The sequence below is a fragment of the Lepidochelys olivacea genome, assembly GCF_965140295.1.
Source record: "Lepidochelys olivacea isolate rLepOli2 genome assembly, chromosome: 3".
Lineage (NCBI taxonomy): Eukaryota > Metazoa > Chordata > Testudines > Cheloniidae > Lepidochelys > Lepidochelys olivacea.
This window is the reverse complement of record NC_140413.1, coordinates 124,543,477-124,564,631: the sequence shown is the minus strand read 5'-3', so window position 1 is coordinate 124,564,631 and position 21,155 is coordinate 124,543,477. Positions and strand designations below refer to the sequence as shown.

Genomic DNA, 21,155 nt, shown 5'->3' with positions numbered 1-21,155 from the left:
GAGCTTATTCTTACCAGCTTAGTTAAAAACTTCCCCAAGGTACAAACTTGGCCTTGTCCTTGAACTCTATGCTGCCACCACCAAGCATGTTAAACAAAGAACAGGGAAAGAGCCCACTTGGAGAGGTCTTCCCCCAAAATATCCCCCCCAAGTCCTACACCCCCTTTCCTGGAGAAGTCTTGATAAAAATCCTCACCAATTTGTACAGGTGAACACAGACCCAAACCCTTGGATCTTAAGAACAATCAGGTTCTTAAAAGAAGAATTTTAATTAAACAAAAGGTAAAAGAATCACCTCTGTAAAATCAGGATGGTAAATACCTTACAGGGTAATCAAATTCAAAACAGAGAATCCTTCCAGGCAAAACCTTAAGTTACAAAAAGACACAAAAACAGGAATACACATTCTATTCAGCACAACTTATTTTGCCAGCCATTAAACAAAAGAAATTAACGCATTTCTAGCTAAATTACTTACTAACTTAACAGAGTTTGAGACTGCATTCCTGATCTGTTCCCAGCAAAAGCATCACACAGACCGACCCTTTGTTCCCCCTGCTCCAGATTTGAAAGTATCTTGTCTCCTCATTGGTCATTTTGGTCAGGTGCCAGCGAGGTTATCTTAACTTCTTTACAGGTGAAGGGTTTTGCCTCTGGCCAGGAGGGATTTGCCTCTGGCCAGCACTGTAGACAGGAGGTTACCCTTCCCTTTATTTTTATGACAGCTTCATATCCAGATGGCTGAAAAATATTCTGAAGAACAAAAGGGAAGGTGGGAATTCTGGATCCAGATAGAGTTAATATACTCATTTAGCTGGTACCTATCTGTGACCCTTCTTTCTCCAAATACTGTCTACAACAGTGGTTCTCAGACAGGGATATGCAGAGATCTTCCAGGGGATACATCAACTCATCTAGATATCTGCCTAGTTTTACAACAAGCTACATAAAAAGCACTAGCAAAGTCAGTACAAACTAAAATTTCATACAGATACCAAAATATAAGTGCAATATTTATATTCCAATTTATTTTATAATTACATTGTAAAAATGAGAACGTAAACAATGTTTTAGTACGGTATGCTGAGACACTATTTTTAGGTCTGAATTTGTAAGCAAGTAGTTTTTAAGTGAGGTGAAACTTGGGGATACTCAATACTCCTGAAAGGGGTACAGTCGTCTGGAAAGGTTGAGAGAGCCACTTGTCTACAGAGATTCCCCCTTTAAGAAAACTGACTGGCAGTGACAACACTGAAAGAATGTAGGTCAAAAGAAGATCATTGAAATGGAGACTGGAAGGATTATTCTCTTGAACTGGTGAACCTATCTAGCTAACAAGAGATGTTTACAATGTATTAAGATGGTCAAATACCATTTTTGTATCACAAAACTAGAGACATTTCCCTGTCAGGCAATAGAACCTGCTTTATACCTAGTAAAACATGAACCAAGACCTTCAGGAATTGTGACACCACAAAATCATTTGAAGACAATGAAAAATTTTATCCATGTGTACCCTTTTCCAGGCAGTTTTCAGCCTGAATTACAAAAAGAGTGCAATAAATAGACCTATTCCTATTCTGGTAGTTACTGGCAGCTCTTTTAACCTCTCAACCATGTACACTAGTTTTACCAATGAGAGACACCATGACTTAGGAAAAAATACAGACATTAATAGACGTAAATAGAAATTTAAAACTACTGCCAGGCATAATTTAGATTGCAGGCCCAAAGCAATCTTATCTTTGAGAAATCTAGTGTAAGCAACAGCCATCAGGATTTGCATTTCACTTATTCTCTTAGATGAAGTTATTTTCCACTCAGAAGGAACACCGTTCAAGGAAGGTGGAATAGTGTCTTTCCCAAGGGTGACTTCATAAATCTGTGAGCACAAAGACTAAGTCCTAAAACTGGAGGCTACCAAGAACAGGAAGGAACATAGAAGCCTTTTTTAAAGTATACTGGCTACTAAGTGTGCAAAAACTGAAGAACCTTGAACAGGAGCGTGATAAAATGATATAGCTGCTAGATTAAACTTTAGCTGAATTTAAAAGAAAACCGTGTCAAAGGTCTCACCTTTGTTAACTGTAATCTCTATCAGAAGATAAAGTAAAATACCTTTTAATTTCATAAATTTGCTTTGTAGGTTTCCTACTTTCTAAACAGAAGAAAGTTGCTTACTTCTCAGAAAAGCGAGCAAGAGGAGTTTAATGAAGTTCCAACTTCTAAGCACCCAGCTTCCATCTTTATCCTTGATCTATCCTTGACTTAGAGCTCTAAGGCATATTGCCATATTTACTGCAGGTTCTGGGGCCAATGCTAAAATGAAGTGAATATCAACACTGAATGCCCAGGTTGGCTCTGTTAGTGTAACATGAGTTCTGTCCTGCTTCATTTTCAGCTTAGTGTTGCTCTTTAAACAGGATCTGTAAACAGGCTGCTACTCTCTGACAAAGACATAATATCTACCCATGGTATTTTGCATCAATAACTGAACAAGACTTTTCATGAGATGATAAAATGCTTTGAGCGCCGCACGAATTGCTTTTAGACCTGTGACATTTATATGAAAGGTCTTGTATGCTTCATGGTAGCCTATACCTAAACTATGCACCAAGACAGAATGAACCACACATGTCAGAATGGTTTCAGAGGAGCAGCCATGTTAGTCTGTATTCGCAAAAAGAAAAGGAGTACTTGTGGCGCCTTAGAGATTAACATTTGTTTGAGCATAAGCTTTCGTGAGCTACAGCCCACTTCATCGGATGCATTCAGTGGAAAAATGTCAGAATGGTAATCCCCAACTACCTTCAAAATGGAGATTATTACACAGGCGCTAGTACCAACTCCATAATTAGAGTTGTATTCTAAAAATAGGGCAATACATTCCGGTTACTCTCCAAAACTAGGTGGGGCCAGTGTGAAATTTCAAACACAGTATTTATGCCTCTGAATTTTCTATGTAGTTCTGAACTAGGCTCCATCTGAATTTCTTCCCTGGAAATCCTACTGTTCATTATGGACTAGTAGCTCTTCAAATATATTTAATCTACAAAAAATTTAGTAGAGAGATGTATCCTGAGCAGAATTGAGCCAATGGGCAGTTTGCAGGGCTTTTCCCCACTGGATTTAAGGCATTTAACTGTTACTCATATTGTAACTGAAAGTTTATGTATTGTGTAGGTAATCCTCCTTCACTGATTCTGAGGGCAGATGCACATCTGACTGGTAGATGAGGGCTGGGTGCACATACCCTTCTCCATGAAGACTATGCCTTTTTGTCAAATTTTATTATTCAAAACACCGATTCAGGTGCAGCTGCTGACGGATAAAATACTCTGTCAGCAGCTGCACTTCAGTCCCCCACTTGTCCATTCCCACCTTCATCCAATCCCCACTCTGGAGTGGGGTAAACACTTTCTCAGGAAAGGAGGTCTTCTCCAAAAAAGAGTGAAGAAAGGAAACTGGGAGGTGTGACTGGAATAAGTTCCTTTTTCTAAATGACAAAGTGCCCACTGGTCCACATAAATTCTACTCCACGCTCAAAATAAGAACAGCTTTCAAAAAGGAGAACAGTTTTGTTACAGGTACTGGATACTGACTAAGCTTCTTGTCAATATTGCTGACCAGATGCTGGAGCAACAGAATTACTGGTTGAGGCTGAAAGAGCTGATTTCAATTTACAAAGTTTTCTAGTCCCCTCTACCCCCGCCTGCTAAAAAAAACTTGTTTCTGAAATTTAAGAGGACTGCTACTGAACTAAGTGACAAAGTTATCTAATTCTAGAATCTGAAGTGATCTTTCAGTGTAATGGCTAGAAGAAACCCAGTGATTCTGTTGTGGATCTGGTGGACATTACTAAGAGATTCAATAATGGAAGCATCTCCTCTAAAGTGTGAAATGATAACAGATAAGGGCAGCTTCATAACCTTCATTGGAAAGTAGTTGAGGATCATGTGCATCTTGAAGCCAAGAGTCTTCATCTTATCTGTCCAGTTGGTAAGCCCATGGCCACAGATACTTCTATACCTTTAGTTCCAAGGATGCATATATTCCCCAGAAATGAGGGTCATAAAAACAAACCATTTTCCTTTGAGATTTAAAAAACATCTTCATATGCAAGAAGTTATTTTTAGGAAACCTATTAATTCATGTTTTTACAATATCCTACCAAAACATGAACAAAATTACCAAGCATGACTTTTTATTGTTCTACTGTAGTCAAAATGTGACTTCATAGCACCATAATCAAGTCAAATCTATTTTATTTAGATAAATTTACTCTGAAGCAAGATCCTTCCTGCCAATTATTCTCATGTCTCTGCCCACCACGCTAATATCAAACTTTCTGACAAGAAAAGGATACAGCAAAGGAAAGCTATAGCAGTTTGATAAATTCTCCCCACTGACAAGACACAGCCTTGAAGGCCCCCAGATTCTGCCCTGAACGTCTGCCCATCTATATTGCATTACAGATCCTCCTCTACTCGTGTAGCAAGGCTACTTGAGTTACAATGCCATTAGCTAACCCTTTAGTCCATATCACATGCTTGTGCCCTACCAACACATACCCCAATCCCTCAAACACCAATTCCCCACCAAGTGCAGGAACAGTGTAGTGCAGATTTACTGTCTCTAAGTACCATTAAACAAACACTAGTTTTGCTGTCAATATTTCCACCAGGTTTGGAAATGGAGTGTGCCGTGTGGACTAGCAGTTCTCTGACTTTCACGTTGGTCCTCTTGCACACTGACCATGCAGTACTTTTGAGAAAGGGCTTCCATGGGTTTGGAGGAGAGGATGAATACCACAAAGATTCTGCTCCCACCTCCTGTTCTGCTATGGCTAATTTCTGATGGTCTATACCCAGCATAAGTACACTGAATCACAAAGCCTTCAGATACTCTCCTGATAGGCAATACAAAAGAATGAGAACAATAAAAGTGAAAGAGGGTGCTATCATTTGCGTAATCCATGTTAGGAATGCGATTAAACTTTGATTTTACCAAATGCAGAAATTATTTAAATGCTGTTGTCAGTAAGTTCCCAGTAGCCAAATGAATCCCCAATGTTCATTGTTCTGTTGTACTAATTAAATAATTTTAACTAAAACGGTCAGAAAGTATGCACAAACTGTTTATCAGTGTTGGTCTTTGAGCTTCAGTATACTCAAAGGACATGCTACTTTAGATGTGTTAATTATTGAGCTCTTACATTTTTTGCTTGCTAAGAAGCCACAGAAGAGCTCCAACAGAGAATTTCACATTAATCAGAACTAACAGGGCACTTTATTATTAAGCCTGTGATTACCATCTAAACATTTATTTAGCACAATATTTGTGGGTACAAATTCCAAGAGATTGGTTAAATTGATAAAAGGTTTACCCTAAGCTCCACTAAGGGAATTTTAAAGAAACTAATCTTTTATCAGCTGCATCAGAAATACTAATCAAATTTTTAATATTCATCCATAAAACAATATTAAGTCCTTTACTCCCCTGCTTACTAAGGCTCCAATTATCTTTTCTAAACCCAACTCTTCACTAATTAACTCTGGAGATGGGTATTTCCCAACATCAATCAATAGAAAATACCTGCAAATTCTAATATCAGTGAGTCAAATGAAACCACAAGGGGACTAACATGTATACAGGAGGATCAAATATTTTAAATTTCTTAAAAAGAAAAAAGTGTGATAAAACGGTCAGAATTCTAATCCCTGAAATAGACACCCCGAAGTAGCAAGAATGAGTGGAATAAGCAGCACATAGTTGTGGGCTTTGCAGACTGGTTTGAAACAATTGAGCAAAGAACTACTGTTCTGGAATCTACAGTGTTGCATCATACTGACTGATATGTTAAGGGACTACATGAATTTAATAGCAGAAAACGATGAAATGGAGAACAAATCCCGGGTCAGATATTTAAGGCTTACTGGTGTACCTGGAAAAAAAGAATCCTCCAGCCCACTGTTCTGTTCGAAACTGCTTTGCTAACTTACTAACACCTCTCCAAAGTGACCAATTCTTCCCAAGGAAATTTTCTAGGTGAGTTGACTATGGGTAGAAAAATCCTTGATCTAAATCAATATCATCTACCATATTACAGTGTACCACTACATCATTCCTTAATTTGATTTTTGAAAGTCAAATATTTCTAATTACTAGTTCAGAAACGAAAATATCAAGAGTGCACAATCTACTTTACTTAAAGTCGTGAAGACGTTGTTCCAGCAAATAAATTATTTGGAAAAATTGGACAGAGTCACTGTCTACACAATGTTCAGCTGTCTATGCAAGTGTTCAGTCATATTAATCTGCAGAAGCAGAAAGTTGCACATTAGCAAAAGTCAGGAAGAATGTATGGACTGAGGTCTAAGACTACAGCAATTATGCAAAGGTACATGCTTACCCCTTATATGTGCAGTGTGCGAACACATTCATTTTTATAAAGTTAACGTTACAAATTTCATCTCTCCTAAAAGAATAATGTGACTCATTATGAAGAACTGACCCTAGGAATTTGCTAGAGATTCAGGCCATAGAGTGAAGTGCTTGTAGATTCTGCCATAAATATACAAAGGTACGGTTGCCACAGTTGCACTAATTTTAATTTGCTAGTTTGAATTTAGATATTGTTATTTTCTTTAATTATAAGTGATCTAATATGCACAGAAATAAAGATCATCATCCAGAATCAAGAGGTATGTTAACATCCTGCATTGGAATATACAAGGTGGGGTTTTTTTTGTTTTTTTAAAGAACATTGTATAAAACTGCCATTTATACCTCAGTAGTGTAAACTTTATATATGTTCCTACCCTTATCTAGAAATAAGGGTAACCTAAGAATAATTTAATATTTCTGTGCTTCATGACTAATTTAAAGTTCTGCATAGAGAACTATGCCGTAGTATTGTCTCACTATTCAGCATACAGATCTATATACGTCATGTTGAGCGTTTAGGGTGCTACTTATTAAAACTTCATCATTTTAATCAGGATTTTGTATAAAATGATTGAATTTCCTCTCAGATAGTAGTCCTCTGGTCATACCTCTTCCACAAATCTATAAACCTTATCTTTATGTCCTTGTAAGAAATAAATGATTGACAATCAGAAGAGAAGGACAGTGACAGAATGAGTTAATTATATCCATCTGATCTGAACTCAGTTCATTCACCTACTGCACACATCCAAGTCTCAATGAAACTGAAGTCATGCTTTTAAAGTTTGAGTTGGCATTTATACACAGCATTTTGTTTTTAAAACTGCATCTTATACAGTGAAATGATGGTTCCCAGTGGTAAATCCCAAATTCTTGAGGTCAAAGGAAGCGTAGTGTTGCATAAGTTACATTTCACTGCACTCCAGACTTAGCCTGAACACATCAGCCATAGATATTCCAATCATAGGATATATTACATTTTTATAATTTCTCATATGAACCACAAATGCAATAATTACACTACTCACAGTGTTTACTGGAAAACCGTAATTTAAAGGAAAGCTTCAGGCAGCTCATTTACTGCTTCTCAAAGTAAAACCATTATTGCAGCTCCTTAATTGAGGACCTGCAGTTTAAAATTTCTAACTTATAAATACAGAAAAAAATAGTCTGATATCCTCATATAAAAGAACTGCAGTTCTATTAGATTGTTAGTATGCATACTGTCTTTTGGTATAAAGTTCACACCCTTCCAGAAAGCGCTGGTTGCCAGAGCCATATACATGTCCATCACTAAATTCAACATTCATTACAAGATTATATAAGGATCAGTTGTCCACATTCCACCCCAGGTCTGCGCTGCTTAATCAGAATCCATATTAGAGACTAGGACGTAATAGGAAAGGTAGGTGGGGAGTAAGACACTATTCCCTTATCTAATTCATTGAACAGATTGTAAAGTTACTCATTAATCTATTTCTCCTTTGAGTATTGTTAGTTTAGGTCCCCAGCTGTGCTAGACTAAGTTACATTAGGAACACAGAGCATCGGTCTGATCCAGTATGGCAATTCCTACCTAGTACAATATCCTGTCTCCAACTGCAGTCAGTATCAGCTGCATTAAAAGGTGCAAGAAACCCTGCATAAGACAAATATGGAATAACTGACCCCCAGAAAAAGTTCCTTCCTAATCTTCACTAGTTAAAGAAGTTTGATTTGTACACTGAAGCATGAAGGTTTAGATCATTTCCAATACTCTTGTTAAAAAAATCCCCTCTGGACGTATTTTGTCAACTCTCAATATTGGTGTTATTTATGTAAGTGGCAAAAACGTGTGCATATAATGTCACCATGTACTTCATTGCCACATGATATTAAGACCAAGAGTTTAGCAGTATTCAAGATGGTCTTTAGTTTCCTCAATTTGCCACTTTTCATGTTCTTTAAAATATCCCACAGTTCTTGCATTATTAGAAAGGATAAATAAATACAAGTGCCTGATCTACCTTCTCCACACCACTCACTATTTTCTATGCTTTTATCAATTCCCTTCTTATTCAACAGTAGTCCCAAACTATTCACTTTTCACGTACATTTTTACATGTTGGTAATCGCTCACTACTCTCCTCTGAAACCCATTTATTTCTACTTTTTTTAAAGGATAAAGGATGACCAGAATTGAACACAGTACAGACCAGATTAGTTGTAAGAATCCATTCCACTTATACCTACCAGCCAACAACCTGCCTGCATTCTTGGAATCAGTATGCTAACTCATACAGAATTACTGGACACCCTAAAGGAATTTCAACTCAAGATCTAGGAATCCAACCTGTATTTTCCCTGGCTTGTGAAAGAATCATGGGCAACTGGTACCACTCACAATCAGAATAACCAATGTTTCATTCAAGGAAGGAATCTTCACTTCCTCTTTCAAACAAACAATAGTCTGACCCACACTGAAAACCTCACTCTGGATTTATCAGTCCTAACTACCTACCACCAGTTTCAAACCTACTGTTTTTGTATAAGCTCAGAGACACTACCAAAGGCCCGCTTATCTGATTAAGGCTAGGTTTCAGAGTAACAGCTGTGTTAGTCTGTATTCACAAAAAGAAAAAGGAGTACTTGTGGCACCTTAGAGACTAACCAATTTATTTGAGCATTAAGACTAATATCTCTTATACACCCAGCACAATCTGATTTCACTCTGGGTTACGGGATGAAAACTGCTCTAGTGGCACTGAAGGATAATTTCCTGCTGTCAATGGAAGAAGGGCAGACATCCATTCTCACCCTCCTAGATCTCTCTGCAGCATTTGATTAGGGATGTAAAATAGTAAATGATTACACGGTTAACCAGTAAGCATTAGTCTTACCAGTTAACCCAGCTTAAACATTAACCCCCAGCCCTGGGCTGGCTGGCATGCCAACCCCAGCAGGAGCCCCGGCCTCATGCCCACTAGCTGGAGCAACCCCAGCCTCTCTCCCTTTAATCAGTGAACCAATATAATTTTAATTGTTTAACCAGTTAATTTTAAAACGATATTTACATCCCTACATTTGATATTGTCAACCTGAGAGGTGGCAGAGGTCCAGGGAACATGCTGAAATAGTGAATCTTTCCTGGAGGAACACACTGAACAAGTAGTAATGGGAAACCGCAACTCCACCACTTGTCCTCTCACTTGTGGAGCTGGACAAGAATCAGTTTGCTCGGTTTCGTCTTATTCAACATATACATGCAGCCACTAGGTGAAGTGGTCAGATGACACAGTGAAGTTCCAGCAATATGCAAATGATACAGCTCTATTTTTTCTTCAGCAAATACGACCATGTCACTGCCACAATGATGGCAAACTGCTTGGACAACATAAGCTAGCCAAACCAGACACCTAGCAAAATAGAGGTGGAGAGCAGAAGACGAAACTATGAAGAGTTCGCAGCCATGGTGTCATCTTCATTTGCTGTAAGATACACCTACACAACTGGTCAATTCAGTTTGTAGCTTAAAACTCCCAGAGTCCTTCCTGACATTAAGCTTTCACACAGCAGTACCCCACAAGTTACGCTTTTCCATGATCTCCATTGGCTAAGAGATGCCATCCCTTTCTAGTAGGCAATCACCTAGCCTCCTCTACACACTCCCAGCATCTCTCAAATGGACTAAAACAATGTAGCATATCTGGACATGAAGCCTTTTGCACTTAGGAATCTGCAACTAGTACAGAACACCACAGTATCTCTCCTCAGTTACTCAGGCTATCATAAGCACATTGTCCCATGCTTTCTACATTCGTTTCCCACTGAATAATTATCTTCAACACACTCAATAGCCTGGATCCAGACTATCCGAAAGATTACCTAAACCTCCGGGATGAAGTTCACTATCAACAGCTCCACTCCTCTAGCACAATGAAACTTTCTGCCATAAAAATAAGCTCACTTATGAAGGAAACAGGGCTTTCTTGGGGGCCAGTCCAAGGCACCGGAATGAATTTCCACCGGAAGTACAGACCATCACAAACCTCCCTACCTTCCTCTTCCAAGTGCAAGGTGTACTTCATCCTTGCCTTCTCTGACATTTGGCAGCAACAAAACACTCCAGTGCACACAATTCTTCTCCCTCTAGGGAAAGCTATAAGGAAGAACCAACCACGACAGATGGTAGTCATGACACTTAAAACATTATCAGAAGCCACTGTGGATGGTACAAGAACCCGTACAGAACAGAATATTACCACTGATTTATATAATGGAATTGTATTTTCAGTATTTTCCATTACCAATACTTCCTGGTTTTGTTTCCTCATTGAATTGTCCGTAAAGATGTCTAGGCCTTCTTCCTGAATCACTATAGCTAATTCAGAACCTGGTAAGGAGTACAAGTCATTCAAATAATTCCTTCCTATGTTCATTACTTAGCATTTGTCAACGCTGACCGACCTACAATAGTGTTTTCTACTGCCCATTCATCTAGCTTGATTAGGTACCATGAGCGTTAGCTGAAATTGTCACCTCATTCCCTTTTCATATTACAGAACCTTGCAGCACGCCACTCAACTCTTTGCCATGAATGAAAGCTGATTAAGCTTACCTACTTGAAGTTTTTAATAAGAAATAGTTCTAGGAAGATTGCAGAACAGTTCTCTTAAATTAGGCATCAAACTTGCAGAATAAGTCACATAAAAATATTAACTGAACGCCAAATCATATTGCCAGTCTCCATAAAGGAAAGGAAAGAATGCTGTAGATACTGCTTTGGAAATAATGGAATGTTTCCCTACAACTTTTAGGCAAGACCGCTAATTCCACCCCTTCTGGTGCATAAACAATAATTTACCAAGTTAAAACCAATTACACTTGTACAAACCCACGGAAGACAGTTGGGGATGCAAAGGTGTCACTGACAGCAGATTTAAGTAGAAAGCAGAATCTTGTTATTGGTAACAATGCATCAGGAGGGAGGTTAGCATTGCTGAAGTCTCAGTTCTGGTATATAGTTTCCAGGGTTGGTAGCTAGGCAGTAAAAATCTTTTTACCTATAAACCAAAGACATCTGGCTGGAAATCAGATAAACAGAATTTTTGTAGAATTACTTCTCAGTGCTGAATCACACAGAGTGAGTGTGGAGTTCAATGCAGTATAGTCTATATCTGCCAAGTAGAAGGGATAACAGTTTTTTATAAAAATCTGTTAGGACTCCTTAGGAGCAATGAAATACTTAGTGCAGCATATCACAACCCAGGATGCTAGACTCAGATTTCTGATCTAGACTTAAAAAAATTGACTCTGGTTCTCTAACACACTATCTTGATGAATTAATTGGTGGTAGGATTTGAAGCTCTGCTCATGGTAACGGGTCAACTAGGTTGAGAACCGAAATCAGTAAGCTGTAGTATCAATATCACCTGTGCTTCATCTTGTCAGCTATTCTTGACCCCTTGGTAACCAAAAATAAGTGCATACACGAATACTCAATTTTCAGTTGAAGCAGACACTGCTCAAGGAGCCAGGATCTCTGTTGCTTCTGGCACAATATTTGAGAACATATGCTGCAAAGTGATATCACTATTGGAAAAATCTTGTACATCTGAAATTACAGAGACTGTACATTTTTGGCTCAAGTCATTTATTAAGATACTGTCTTTGTCAGGAAAACAAAGAACCATGGTGGTAGTATGATGCAGGAAATGCCATTCCCAAACTCAGACAAGCCCTTTAACAGTGGTCATGAGCAAGCTCCTCCGTATATATTTCCGTAACTTATGAGAGTTGGATGTCTGTCAAAACTGACTCGTGGAAGCTCTAAGTTAAACCATATGAAGTCTGGCCTCTTCTTATCAACAAGCCAATATGCTGTCACCAAGCCACACCTGAAGCATTTATCAAAATTACAGTTGATGGCTGAAGGAAAATTTAAGGCACCCTCCTGCAAGGGGTTTGTGGTGCAGGAGGATGCTCCAGGCTGGGACTGAGGCATTTGGAGGGTGCAAGGGGGATAAGGGCTCTGGCAGGGGGTTGGGGCGTGGGAGGTGGTCGGGGATGCAGGCTCCGGGCAGTAATTACCTCAAGCAGCTCCCAGAAGCAGCAGCAGCATGTGCCCTCTCTGGCTCCTACGTGGAGGCGCAGCCAGGTGGTTTTGCACACTGCACCATCTGCAGGTGCCGCCCCCACAGCTCCCGAAAGCAGCGGCATGTCCTCCATCTGGCTCCTACACTGAAGCGCGGTGCCAGCCAGACAGCTCTGCACGCTGCCTGTCCACAGGCACCGCCCCTGCAGCTCCCACTGGCTGCTGTTCCCAGCCAATGGAAGCTACAGAGCTGGCACTTGGGGCGGGGGCAGTGTGTGGAGCCCCCTGGCTGCTCCTACATGTTCGAGCCAGAGAGGGAACATGCCGCTGCTCCTGGGAGCCATGTAGAGCAGGGCAAGCCCCGGACTCTGCTCCCCAGCAGGAGCTCCAGGACCAATTAAAAGGTCTGATGGGCTTGACGCAGTCCTCAGGCTGTAGTTTGCCCGTCCCTGGTCTACAGAGTTCTTGCACCACTATATCAGTTTATAAATAGACATCACAGTGTAACTCCTTAGTGTGGCGACAAATATACTGGTATAAAGTGCGTATATCAATATAGCATATTCTTCTAAAAATTGTGAATAAGCTATACTGATATAAGCATCTTTATACCAGTATATCTGCATCCACATTAGGGAGTTTACTACTTTATGTCCATTTTTGTACCACTATACACTGGTTTACAAACAGTTTAGACCATTTGTAAGAAGTCCATTATCTTCTGAAACATGGTCACTAGTGACCACACATCCTGAGACGTTACAAAAGTGGACAGATTCTTAACTCTTTACAGGGGTTTCACACGGTGTCATGTGAAAGGTGTTATTTATGTAAACATAGAAATCCATGAAGCCTAGAGATCTCAGGAAGAACCTTCTGGTTTTGCAAGATTAAGATTTCAGAAAAACTATTCCCTTTTGAATTTCTTGAATCTAGTACTGTGGTAAGCAGTTGCAGACTGTGTCCAGGACAGTCCCTCTGCATTTCACAGCCTGAGTTTATAGACTTCTCACATTTGATATCAAGACCTAGAGACTGAAATTAGGTAACACACTGTATGAAAGCCCAACTGAACCAACTTGAGGAGCTGGCTTCTGCCAGCCCTGTACAGGTAAAAGCTCACTTGGATATCTAGAAGTCTTAAGTGTTCTGAAATAATTACCAGGTATTTGGAAAAGGTCCTTTGAGATACAGAAGAGTCAGAAAGGAGTCATGTGAAATCTGAACATATTACATATATTTGTTCAGCTTTCTTGGGTCCAATAGGGCATAAGGTATTTGTATTATGGTAGCTCAACAAAGGTGGAAACCTGCAATGTGTTAGGCAGCGTATAAACAGAAAATGAAACAGACCCCACCCTGAAAATCTTACAATCTAATTACACAAGACAGACAGTATTAAGGGGCAGGGAATATAAAACACACAGTGAGCAACTATGGTCTGCATATATCATACCAATTACGTCGTTTTTGTTGGTCTGCTTTTGGTTTTGTTTTGGGTTTTTTTTTTAGCATATCTCCGTCTTCTTTGACATGAGGAAACAGCTAAAATAAAGTCATCCCTTCATTACTCAAGTATCTGTATTATGCTTATTGGAAGGAAGGATATGATTTTGTACTTTTCCTGAGTCTAATCAGATGGTTCCCTGAAAAGGGGACAAGGTGGAATTAAATTAGGGTATCCCTTGCTAAACGATTTCTAGGATCTATTTGAGCCAACAAATTATATGGCATGCAGCCACATAAATAGAAAGGTTTCAGAGTAGCAGCCGTGTTAGTCTGTATTCGCAAAATGAAAAGGAGTACTTTGAGCTTATGCTCAAATAAATTGGTTAGTCTCTAAGGTGCCACAAGTACTCCTTTTCTTTTTATAAAAAGAAAGGCTATCAGCATAATAGGATTGGAAACGTGGTCATCCATAAAGTCGATGTGAGAGAAGAGGCACTGACTGGACTGCAAAATAGTGCAGAGCTAATGACTGACTACGGATTTAGTTTTAAAAAAATCAAAAACAAATTACTAAATTACAACAAGAAAGGTCAAATGAGAATTTGGAATACAACACTGAAGGTTTCAAATCCAATCTAAAGAATCTGAAGATGGGAACACAGCTTCTTAGCCCTGGTCTATACTACAAACATATGTCCGTATAACCATGTCACTCAGGATTTTTCACAGCCCTGCACTACAGTTTTACTGACCTAACCCTTGGTGTAGACAGTGCCATGTCATCAAGAGGGCTTCTACCATCAGCATAGCTGTCTCCTGTTAGAGTGTAGGTACTCCTCCTCTGACGGGAGAAGCTCCCCTGTCGGCGTAGGTAGCATCTTCACTAAACACTACAGCAGCATCACTGCAGCTCTGCAAACGTAGACAAGCCCTTAGATAGCTTATATAGCAAATGTTTACTTCTGAGGAGAAGGATTCACATGGTACCAAGAACCATTTCTTTCGTGCAGATTTTTACCTCCTGCCAAGAGCACATGCATTCTAAGCGGCATACTATGCTGCTAGTACCCAAAGAGTAAAATCTGTGACCCTTCCAATCTTGGATATATTAAAATTATAACCTGCACTTAATTTTGATATTTAAAACCTTTACGTTCCCCCACTCCCACACTTAACTAATGCACCCAACCATAAAAGGTGTGGATAAACTTTCCTTTCAGAAAGCAATACTTATGGGTTCAAAAGATGCTTTTACTGTGATCCAAAGGGGTCATCACATGCAATATACATTTAGAGAGGACCACAAGGACTAGAACAGTTTATGAATTAAAAAAATATATACTTACATCTGGATATTCTTTTACAGGCACATATAGTTTCTCTTGTAACTGTACAATAGGTCCCACAGCATCTGGTAATTCTGCACTTCTCTTCTCCGTACTACCATTTAATGTGTCGTTATACATGTCTTTCCGTACTCTGCTAATTTCTGTGGGGAGGGGAAAAACGTATATTATGTATTAAACATGATAATTCTTGTAGGACAGCGATTTTATCTTAAAGATTACAACTTTTCTGCATTAACACATCTCCTGACTTCCTGAAAGTCATTGGGAAGTGTATACACAAACATGTAGCTTTTTTTGTTTTTAAATTATTTACTGAGGTCCATGCTGATACTTAGGGGGAAGTGTTTTTTCATGTTTGTCAGTCTGCTACCTAGCCAACCTATTTAGGAAATGAACTGCTCAAGTACAAAAGTGTCATGTGAAATTCCTAGAAGTCCAGGAAAAAATGTGAACACGAAATGTTAGAACTTTGAAAAAAAAAGCAGTTAATCTATCTTCCATTTGAATATTAGGTGTAAAGGTGCCAGAAAGATGAGAACAGAATAATTTTACTCATTCACATGATTTAATTATCAAACAATACCACAATGAATTCTGACAGTAATCCATACTTGGTATTTGGTTGATAATTATAGTATTTGGAAACTAAAAATGGTGTAATTATTAAAATCAGGTTATTGTAATTTTAGAATACTTCTCATACTGATTCAAACCAAACAAAAGGATTTTTATTTTTCTAAGTTGTCAGTATTCTATTTGCATTCTATTTGCACACAAAGTTAGCCTACAAAAAACTGCTGTTGTAACATTTCTTTTAAGGAAAAAAATTAGTACAGCCAACTTCAAACCTAGACTTCGGCAAAACAACATGAATATACGTTGTGAGTGAGTGAAAGAGTCAAAGTCAACGATGAATTATGCAGTGACGGGTATAAAGGAATTAAAATGTCTATATTCCAGATTAGTTTCCTTATTCAGAACATTGAATTTGCATCATAGGATTAATTTTTTTCCTAATTATTTTGAGCTGAGAAGTTTAAAGATCAAACAACATTCTGAAATGGAGATTTTCCTGCAATAAATGAATAGTGTCGGGTAATACTGATCAATAGCTAATATAAAAGCAGTGCATTCAAGACTCAGAGGCAGGATAATCCAATGGACAGGGAATTAGCCTCGAACCTAAAAGTCCTGGGTTCAACTCCCTGCTGCACCACAAATTTCCTGAGCTCCCTTGGTGTGGTCGACTGTTGACCCATGACCCGATCCTGGAGGAAATACAGTTTGGGGTAAAATATAATCTATTTTCTACGCATGCATATAGAAATAATATTGGAAGTTATTGACGCTGTAACAGCAAGTAGAAAAACAAAATATATTACTAAAAATAGGCTTGGCTATAGGTTTTAAGCATGAAGTGTTAAGGGCTTAGAGTGAGGCCCAGAAGAAATTGGCAGTTGACATAAGTTAGCATGTGTATTATGTGCCTGAAATAAAGTTATAAAATTTAGCAATATAGATCTTGTGATAGTTTAGCAATGCATTGTCTGATAAACAGGTAAACCACAAACATATGATAGCATTATAAGGTGTTTTTGCAATAAAGTAATCACATATTGAAACTATTGGGACATCAATTAACGCAAAACAGATGTTAACAGTTGAAAGTTTAACTACAGTTAGCCAGAATACCACAGATGGGCAGGGGCTGAAACCTTATAAAATATGTGGACATGTGTGGGTGGAATAGGAAAAGGTGTATAAAATATGTTCTTGGAACAGGAAGGGGGGATGATATGGGACAACGGAGTATGAAGTCCACCACCCCGGGTGCTTTTTTCTTCCATTTTTGTTTCAAAAGAGCTCCATAACGTTTTAAGAATGAACAATGCAGGAAGCCACTTTGCTGTAACTGTACTATTTTTATACTGATGTATATTGATTTCTCTTAGATTTTTAATTATCTGTGTCTGTTAACCAAAGCTCAAAGTTAGTGTGTACGTCAATTTTATCTTAATTTTAAGTAGCCATGTGAAAAAAAACCTGTTCATAGAATATCAGGGTTGGAAGGGACCTCAGGAGGTCATCTAGTCCAACCCCCTGCTCAAAGCAGGACCAATCCCCAATTAAATCATCCCAGCCAGGGCTTTGTCAAGCCTGACCTTAAAAACTTTTAAGGAAGGAGATTCTACCACCTCCCTAGGTAACGCATTCCAGTGTTTCACCACCCTCCTAGGGAAAAAGTTTTTCCTAATGTCCAACCTAAACCTCCCCCACTGCAACTTGAGACCATGACTCCTTGTCCTGTCCTCTTCTACCACTGAGAATAGTCTAGAACCATCCTCTCTGGAACCACCTCTCAGGTAGTTGAAAGCAGCTATCAAATCCCCCCTCATTCTTCTCTTCTGCAGACTAAATAATCCCAGTTCCCTCAGCCTCTCCTCATAACTCATGTGTTCCAGTCCCCTAATCATTTTTGTTGCCCTCCGCTGGACGTTTTCCAATTTTTCCACATCCTTCTTGTACTGTGGGGCCCAAAACTGGACACAGTACTCCAGATGAGGCCTCACCAATGTCGAATAGAGGGGAACGATCACGTCCCTCGAGCTGCTCGCTATGCCCCTACTTATACATCCCAAAATGCCATTGGCCTTCTTGGCAACAAGGGCACACTGCTGACTCATATCCAGCTTCTCGTCCACTGTCACCCCTAGGTCCTTTTCCGCAGAACTGCTGCCTAGCCATTCGGTCCCTAGTCTGTAGCCGTGCATTGGGTTCTTCTGTCCTAAGTGCAGGACCCTGCACTTATCCTTATTGAACCTCATCAGATTTCTTTTGGCCCAATCCTACCATTTGTCTAGGTCCCTCTGTATCCTATCCCTGCCCTCCAGCGTATCTACCTCTCCTCTCAGTTTAGTATCATCCGCAAATTTGCTGAGGGTGCAATCCACACCATCCTCCAGATCATTTATGAAGATATTGAACAAAACCAGCCCCAGGACCGACCCCTGGGGCACTCCACTTGACACCGGCTGCCAACTAGACATGGAGCCATTGATCACTACCCATTGAGCCTGACAATCTAGCCAACTTTCCACCCACCTTATAGTGCATTCATCCAGCCCATACTTCTTTAACTTGCTGACAAGAATACTGTGGGAGACCGTGTCAAAAGCTTTGCTAAAGTCAAGAAACAATACATCCACTGCTTTCCCTTCATCCACAGAACCAGTAATCTCATCATAGAAGGCGATTAGATTAGTCAGGCATGACCTTCCCTTGGTGAATCCATGCTGACTGTTCCTGATCACTTTCCTCTCCTCTAAGTGCTTCAGGATTGATTCTTTGAGGACCTGCTTCATGATTTTTCCGGGGACTGAGGTGAGGCTGACTGGCCTGTAGTTCCCAGGATCCTCCTCCTTCCCTTTTTTAAAGATGGGCACTACATTAGCCTTTTTCCAGTCATCCGGGACTTCCCCCGTTCGCCACGAGTTTTCAAAGATAATGGCCAATGGCTCTGCAATCACAGCTGCCAATTCCTTTAGCACTCTCGGATGCAACTCGTCCGGCCCCATGGACTTGTGCACGTCCAGCTTTTCTAAATAGTCCCTAACCACCTCTTTCTTCACAGAGGGCTGGCCATCTACTCCCCATGTTGTGATGCCCAGCGCAGCAGTCTGGGAGCTGACCTTGTTAGTGAAGACAGAGGCAAAAAAAAACATTGAGTACATTAGCTTTTTCCACATCCTCTGGCACTAGGTTGCCTCCCTCATTCAGTAAGGGGCCCACACTTTCCTTGGCTTTCTTCTTGTTGCCAACATACCTGAAGAAACCCTTCTTGTTACTCTTGATATCTCTTGCTAGCTGCAACTCCAGGTGTGATCTGGCCCTCCTGATTTCATTCCTACATGCCCGAGCAGTATTTTTATACTCTTCCCTGGTCATATGTCCAACCTTCCACTTCTTGTAAGCTTCTTTTTTATGTTTAAGATCCGCTAGGATTTCACCATTAAGCCAAGCTGGTCGCCTGCCATATTTACTATTCTTTCGACTCATCAGGATGGTTTATCCCTGTAACCTCAACAGGGATTTCTTGAAATACAGCCAGCTCTCCTGGACTCCTTTCCTCTTCATGTTAGTCCCCCAGGGGATCCTACCCATCTGTTCCCTGAGGGAGTCGAAGTCTGTTTTCCTGAAGTCCAGGGTCCGTATCCTGCTGCTTACCTTTCTTCCCTGCGTCAGGATCCTGAACTCAACCAACTCATGGTCACTGCCTCCCAGATTCCCATCCACTTTTGCTTCCCCCACTAATTCTTCCCGGTTTGTGAGCAGCAGGTCAAGAAAAGCTCCCCCCCAGTTGGCTCCTCTAGCACTTGCACCAGGAAATTGTCCCCTACGCTTTCCAAAAACTTCCTGGATTGTCTATGCACCGCTGTATTGCTCTCCCAGCAGATATCAGGAAAATTAAAGTCACCCATGAGAACCAGGGCGTGCGATCTAGTAGCTTCTGCGAGTTGCTGGAAGAAAGCCTCATCCACCTCAACCCCCTGGTCCGGTGGTCTATAGCAGACTCCCACCACTACATCACTCTTGTTGCTCACACTTCTAAACTTAATCCAGAGACACTCAGGTTTTTCTGCAGTTTCGTACCGGAGCTCTGAGCAGTCATACTGCTCCCTTACATACAGTGCTACTCCCCCACCTTTTCTGCCCTGCCTGTCCTTCCTAAACAGTTTATAACCATCCATGACAGTACTCCAGTCATGTGAGTTATCCCACCAAGTCTCTGTTATTCCAATCATGTCATAATTCCTTGACATCACCAGGACTTCCAGTTCTCCCTGCTTGTTTCCAAGGCTTTGTGCATTTGTATATAAGCACTTGAGATAAACTGCTGACCGCCCCTCATTCTCAGTATGAGGCAGGAGCCCTCCCCTCACAGACGTTCCTGCCTGTGCTTCCTCCTGGGATCCCGTTTTCCCACTTACCTCAGGGCTTTGGTCTCCTTCCCCCGGTGAACCTAGTTTAAAGCCCTCCTCACTAGATTAGCCAGCCTGCTTGCAAAGATGCTCTTCCCTCTCTTCGTAAGATGGAGCCTGTCTCTGCCCAGCGCTCCTCCTTCATGGAACACCATCCCATGGTCAAAGAATCCAAAGCCTTCTCTCCGACACCACCTGCGTAGCCATTCGTTGACTTCCACGATTAGACGGTCCCTACCCAGGCCTTTTCCTTCCACGGGGAGGATGGACGAGACCACCACTTGCACCTCAAACTCCTTTATTCTTCTTCCCAGAGCCACGTAGTCCGCAGTGATCCGCTCAAGGTCATTCTTGGCAGTCTCATTGGTGCCCACGTGGAGAAGCAGGAAGGGGTAGCGATCCGAGGGCTTGATGAGTCTCGGCAGTCTCTCCGTCACATCGCGAATCTTAGCCCCTGGCAAGCAGCAGACTTCTCCGTTTTCCCGGTCAGGGCGGCAGACAGATGACTCAGTCCCCCGGAGGAGAGAGTCCCCGACCACCACCACCCGCCTCCTTCTCTTGGGAGTGGTGGTCGTGGAACCCCCAATCTCAGGACAGTGCATCTCATGCCTTCCAACCAGCAGAGTCTCCTTCTGCTTTCTCCCCCCAGACATATCATCTGGTCCGCTCTCCGCAATGGTACCTGTGGAGAGAACATGAAAGCAGTTAGTTACCTGTGTCTGCGTTGCTGGAACCCGGACATTCCCCCTTCTTCTGGAGGTCACATGTTGCCCAGCCTCTTCACTGGCCTCTTGGTTCCGCTGTGCAACCTGCTCTAAATCTTTAGAGCTTTGTGCCCATAGAAGCATATCCTGACTT

At 40.8% G+C, this 21,155-nt stretch overlaps 1 protein-coding gene across 9 annotated transcripts in view; it reads right to left on the bottom strand.

Moving 5' to 3' along the window:
• The window catches only part of QKI (QKI, KH domain containing RNA binding), a 321,434-nt gene that overhangs the window by 235,320 nt on the left and 64,959 nt on the right, over nucleotides 1–21,155 (bottom strand). For all 9 annotated transcript variants that reach the window (XM_084625162.1, XM_084625163.1, XM_084625164.1 and 6 more), the window contains exon 2: nucleotides 15,316–15,458. In XM_084625162.1, the coding sequence (XP_084481288.1) occupies nucleotides 15,316–15,458 (143 nt within the window). The remainder of the gene's footprint in view (nucleotides 1–15,315; nucleotides 15,459–21,155) is intronic.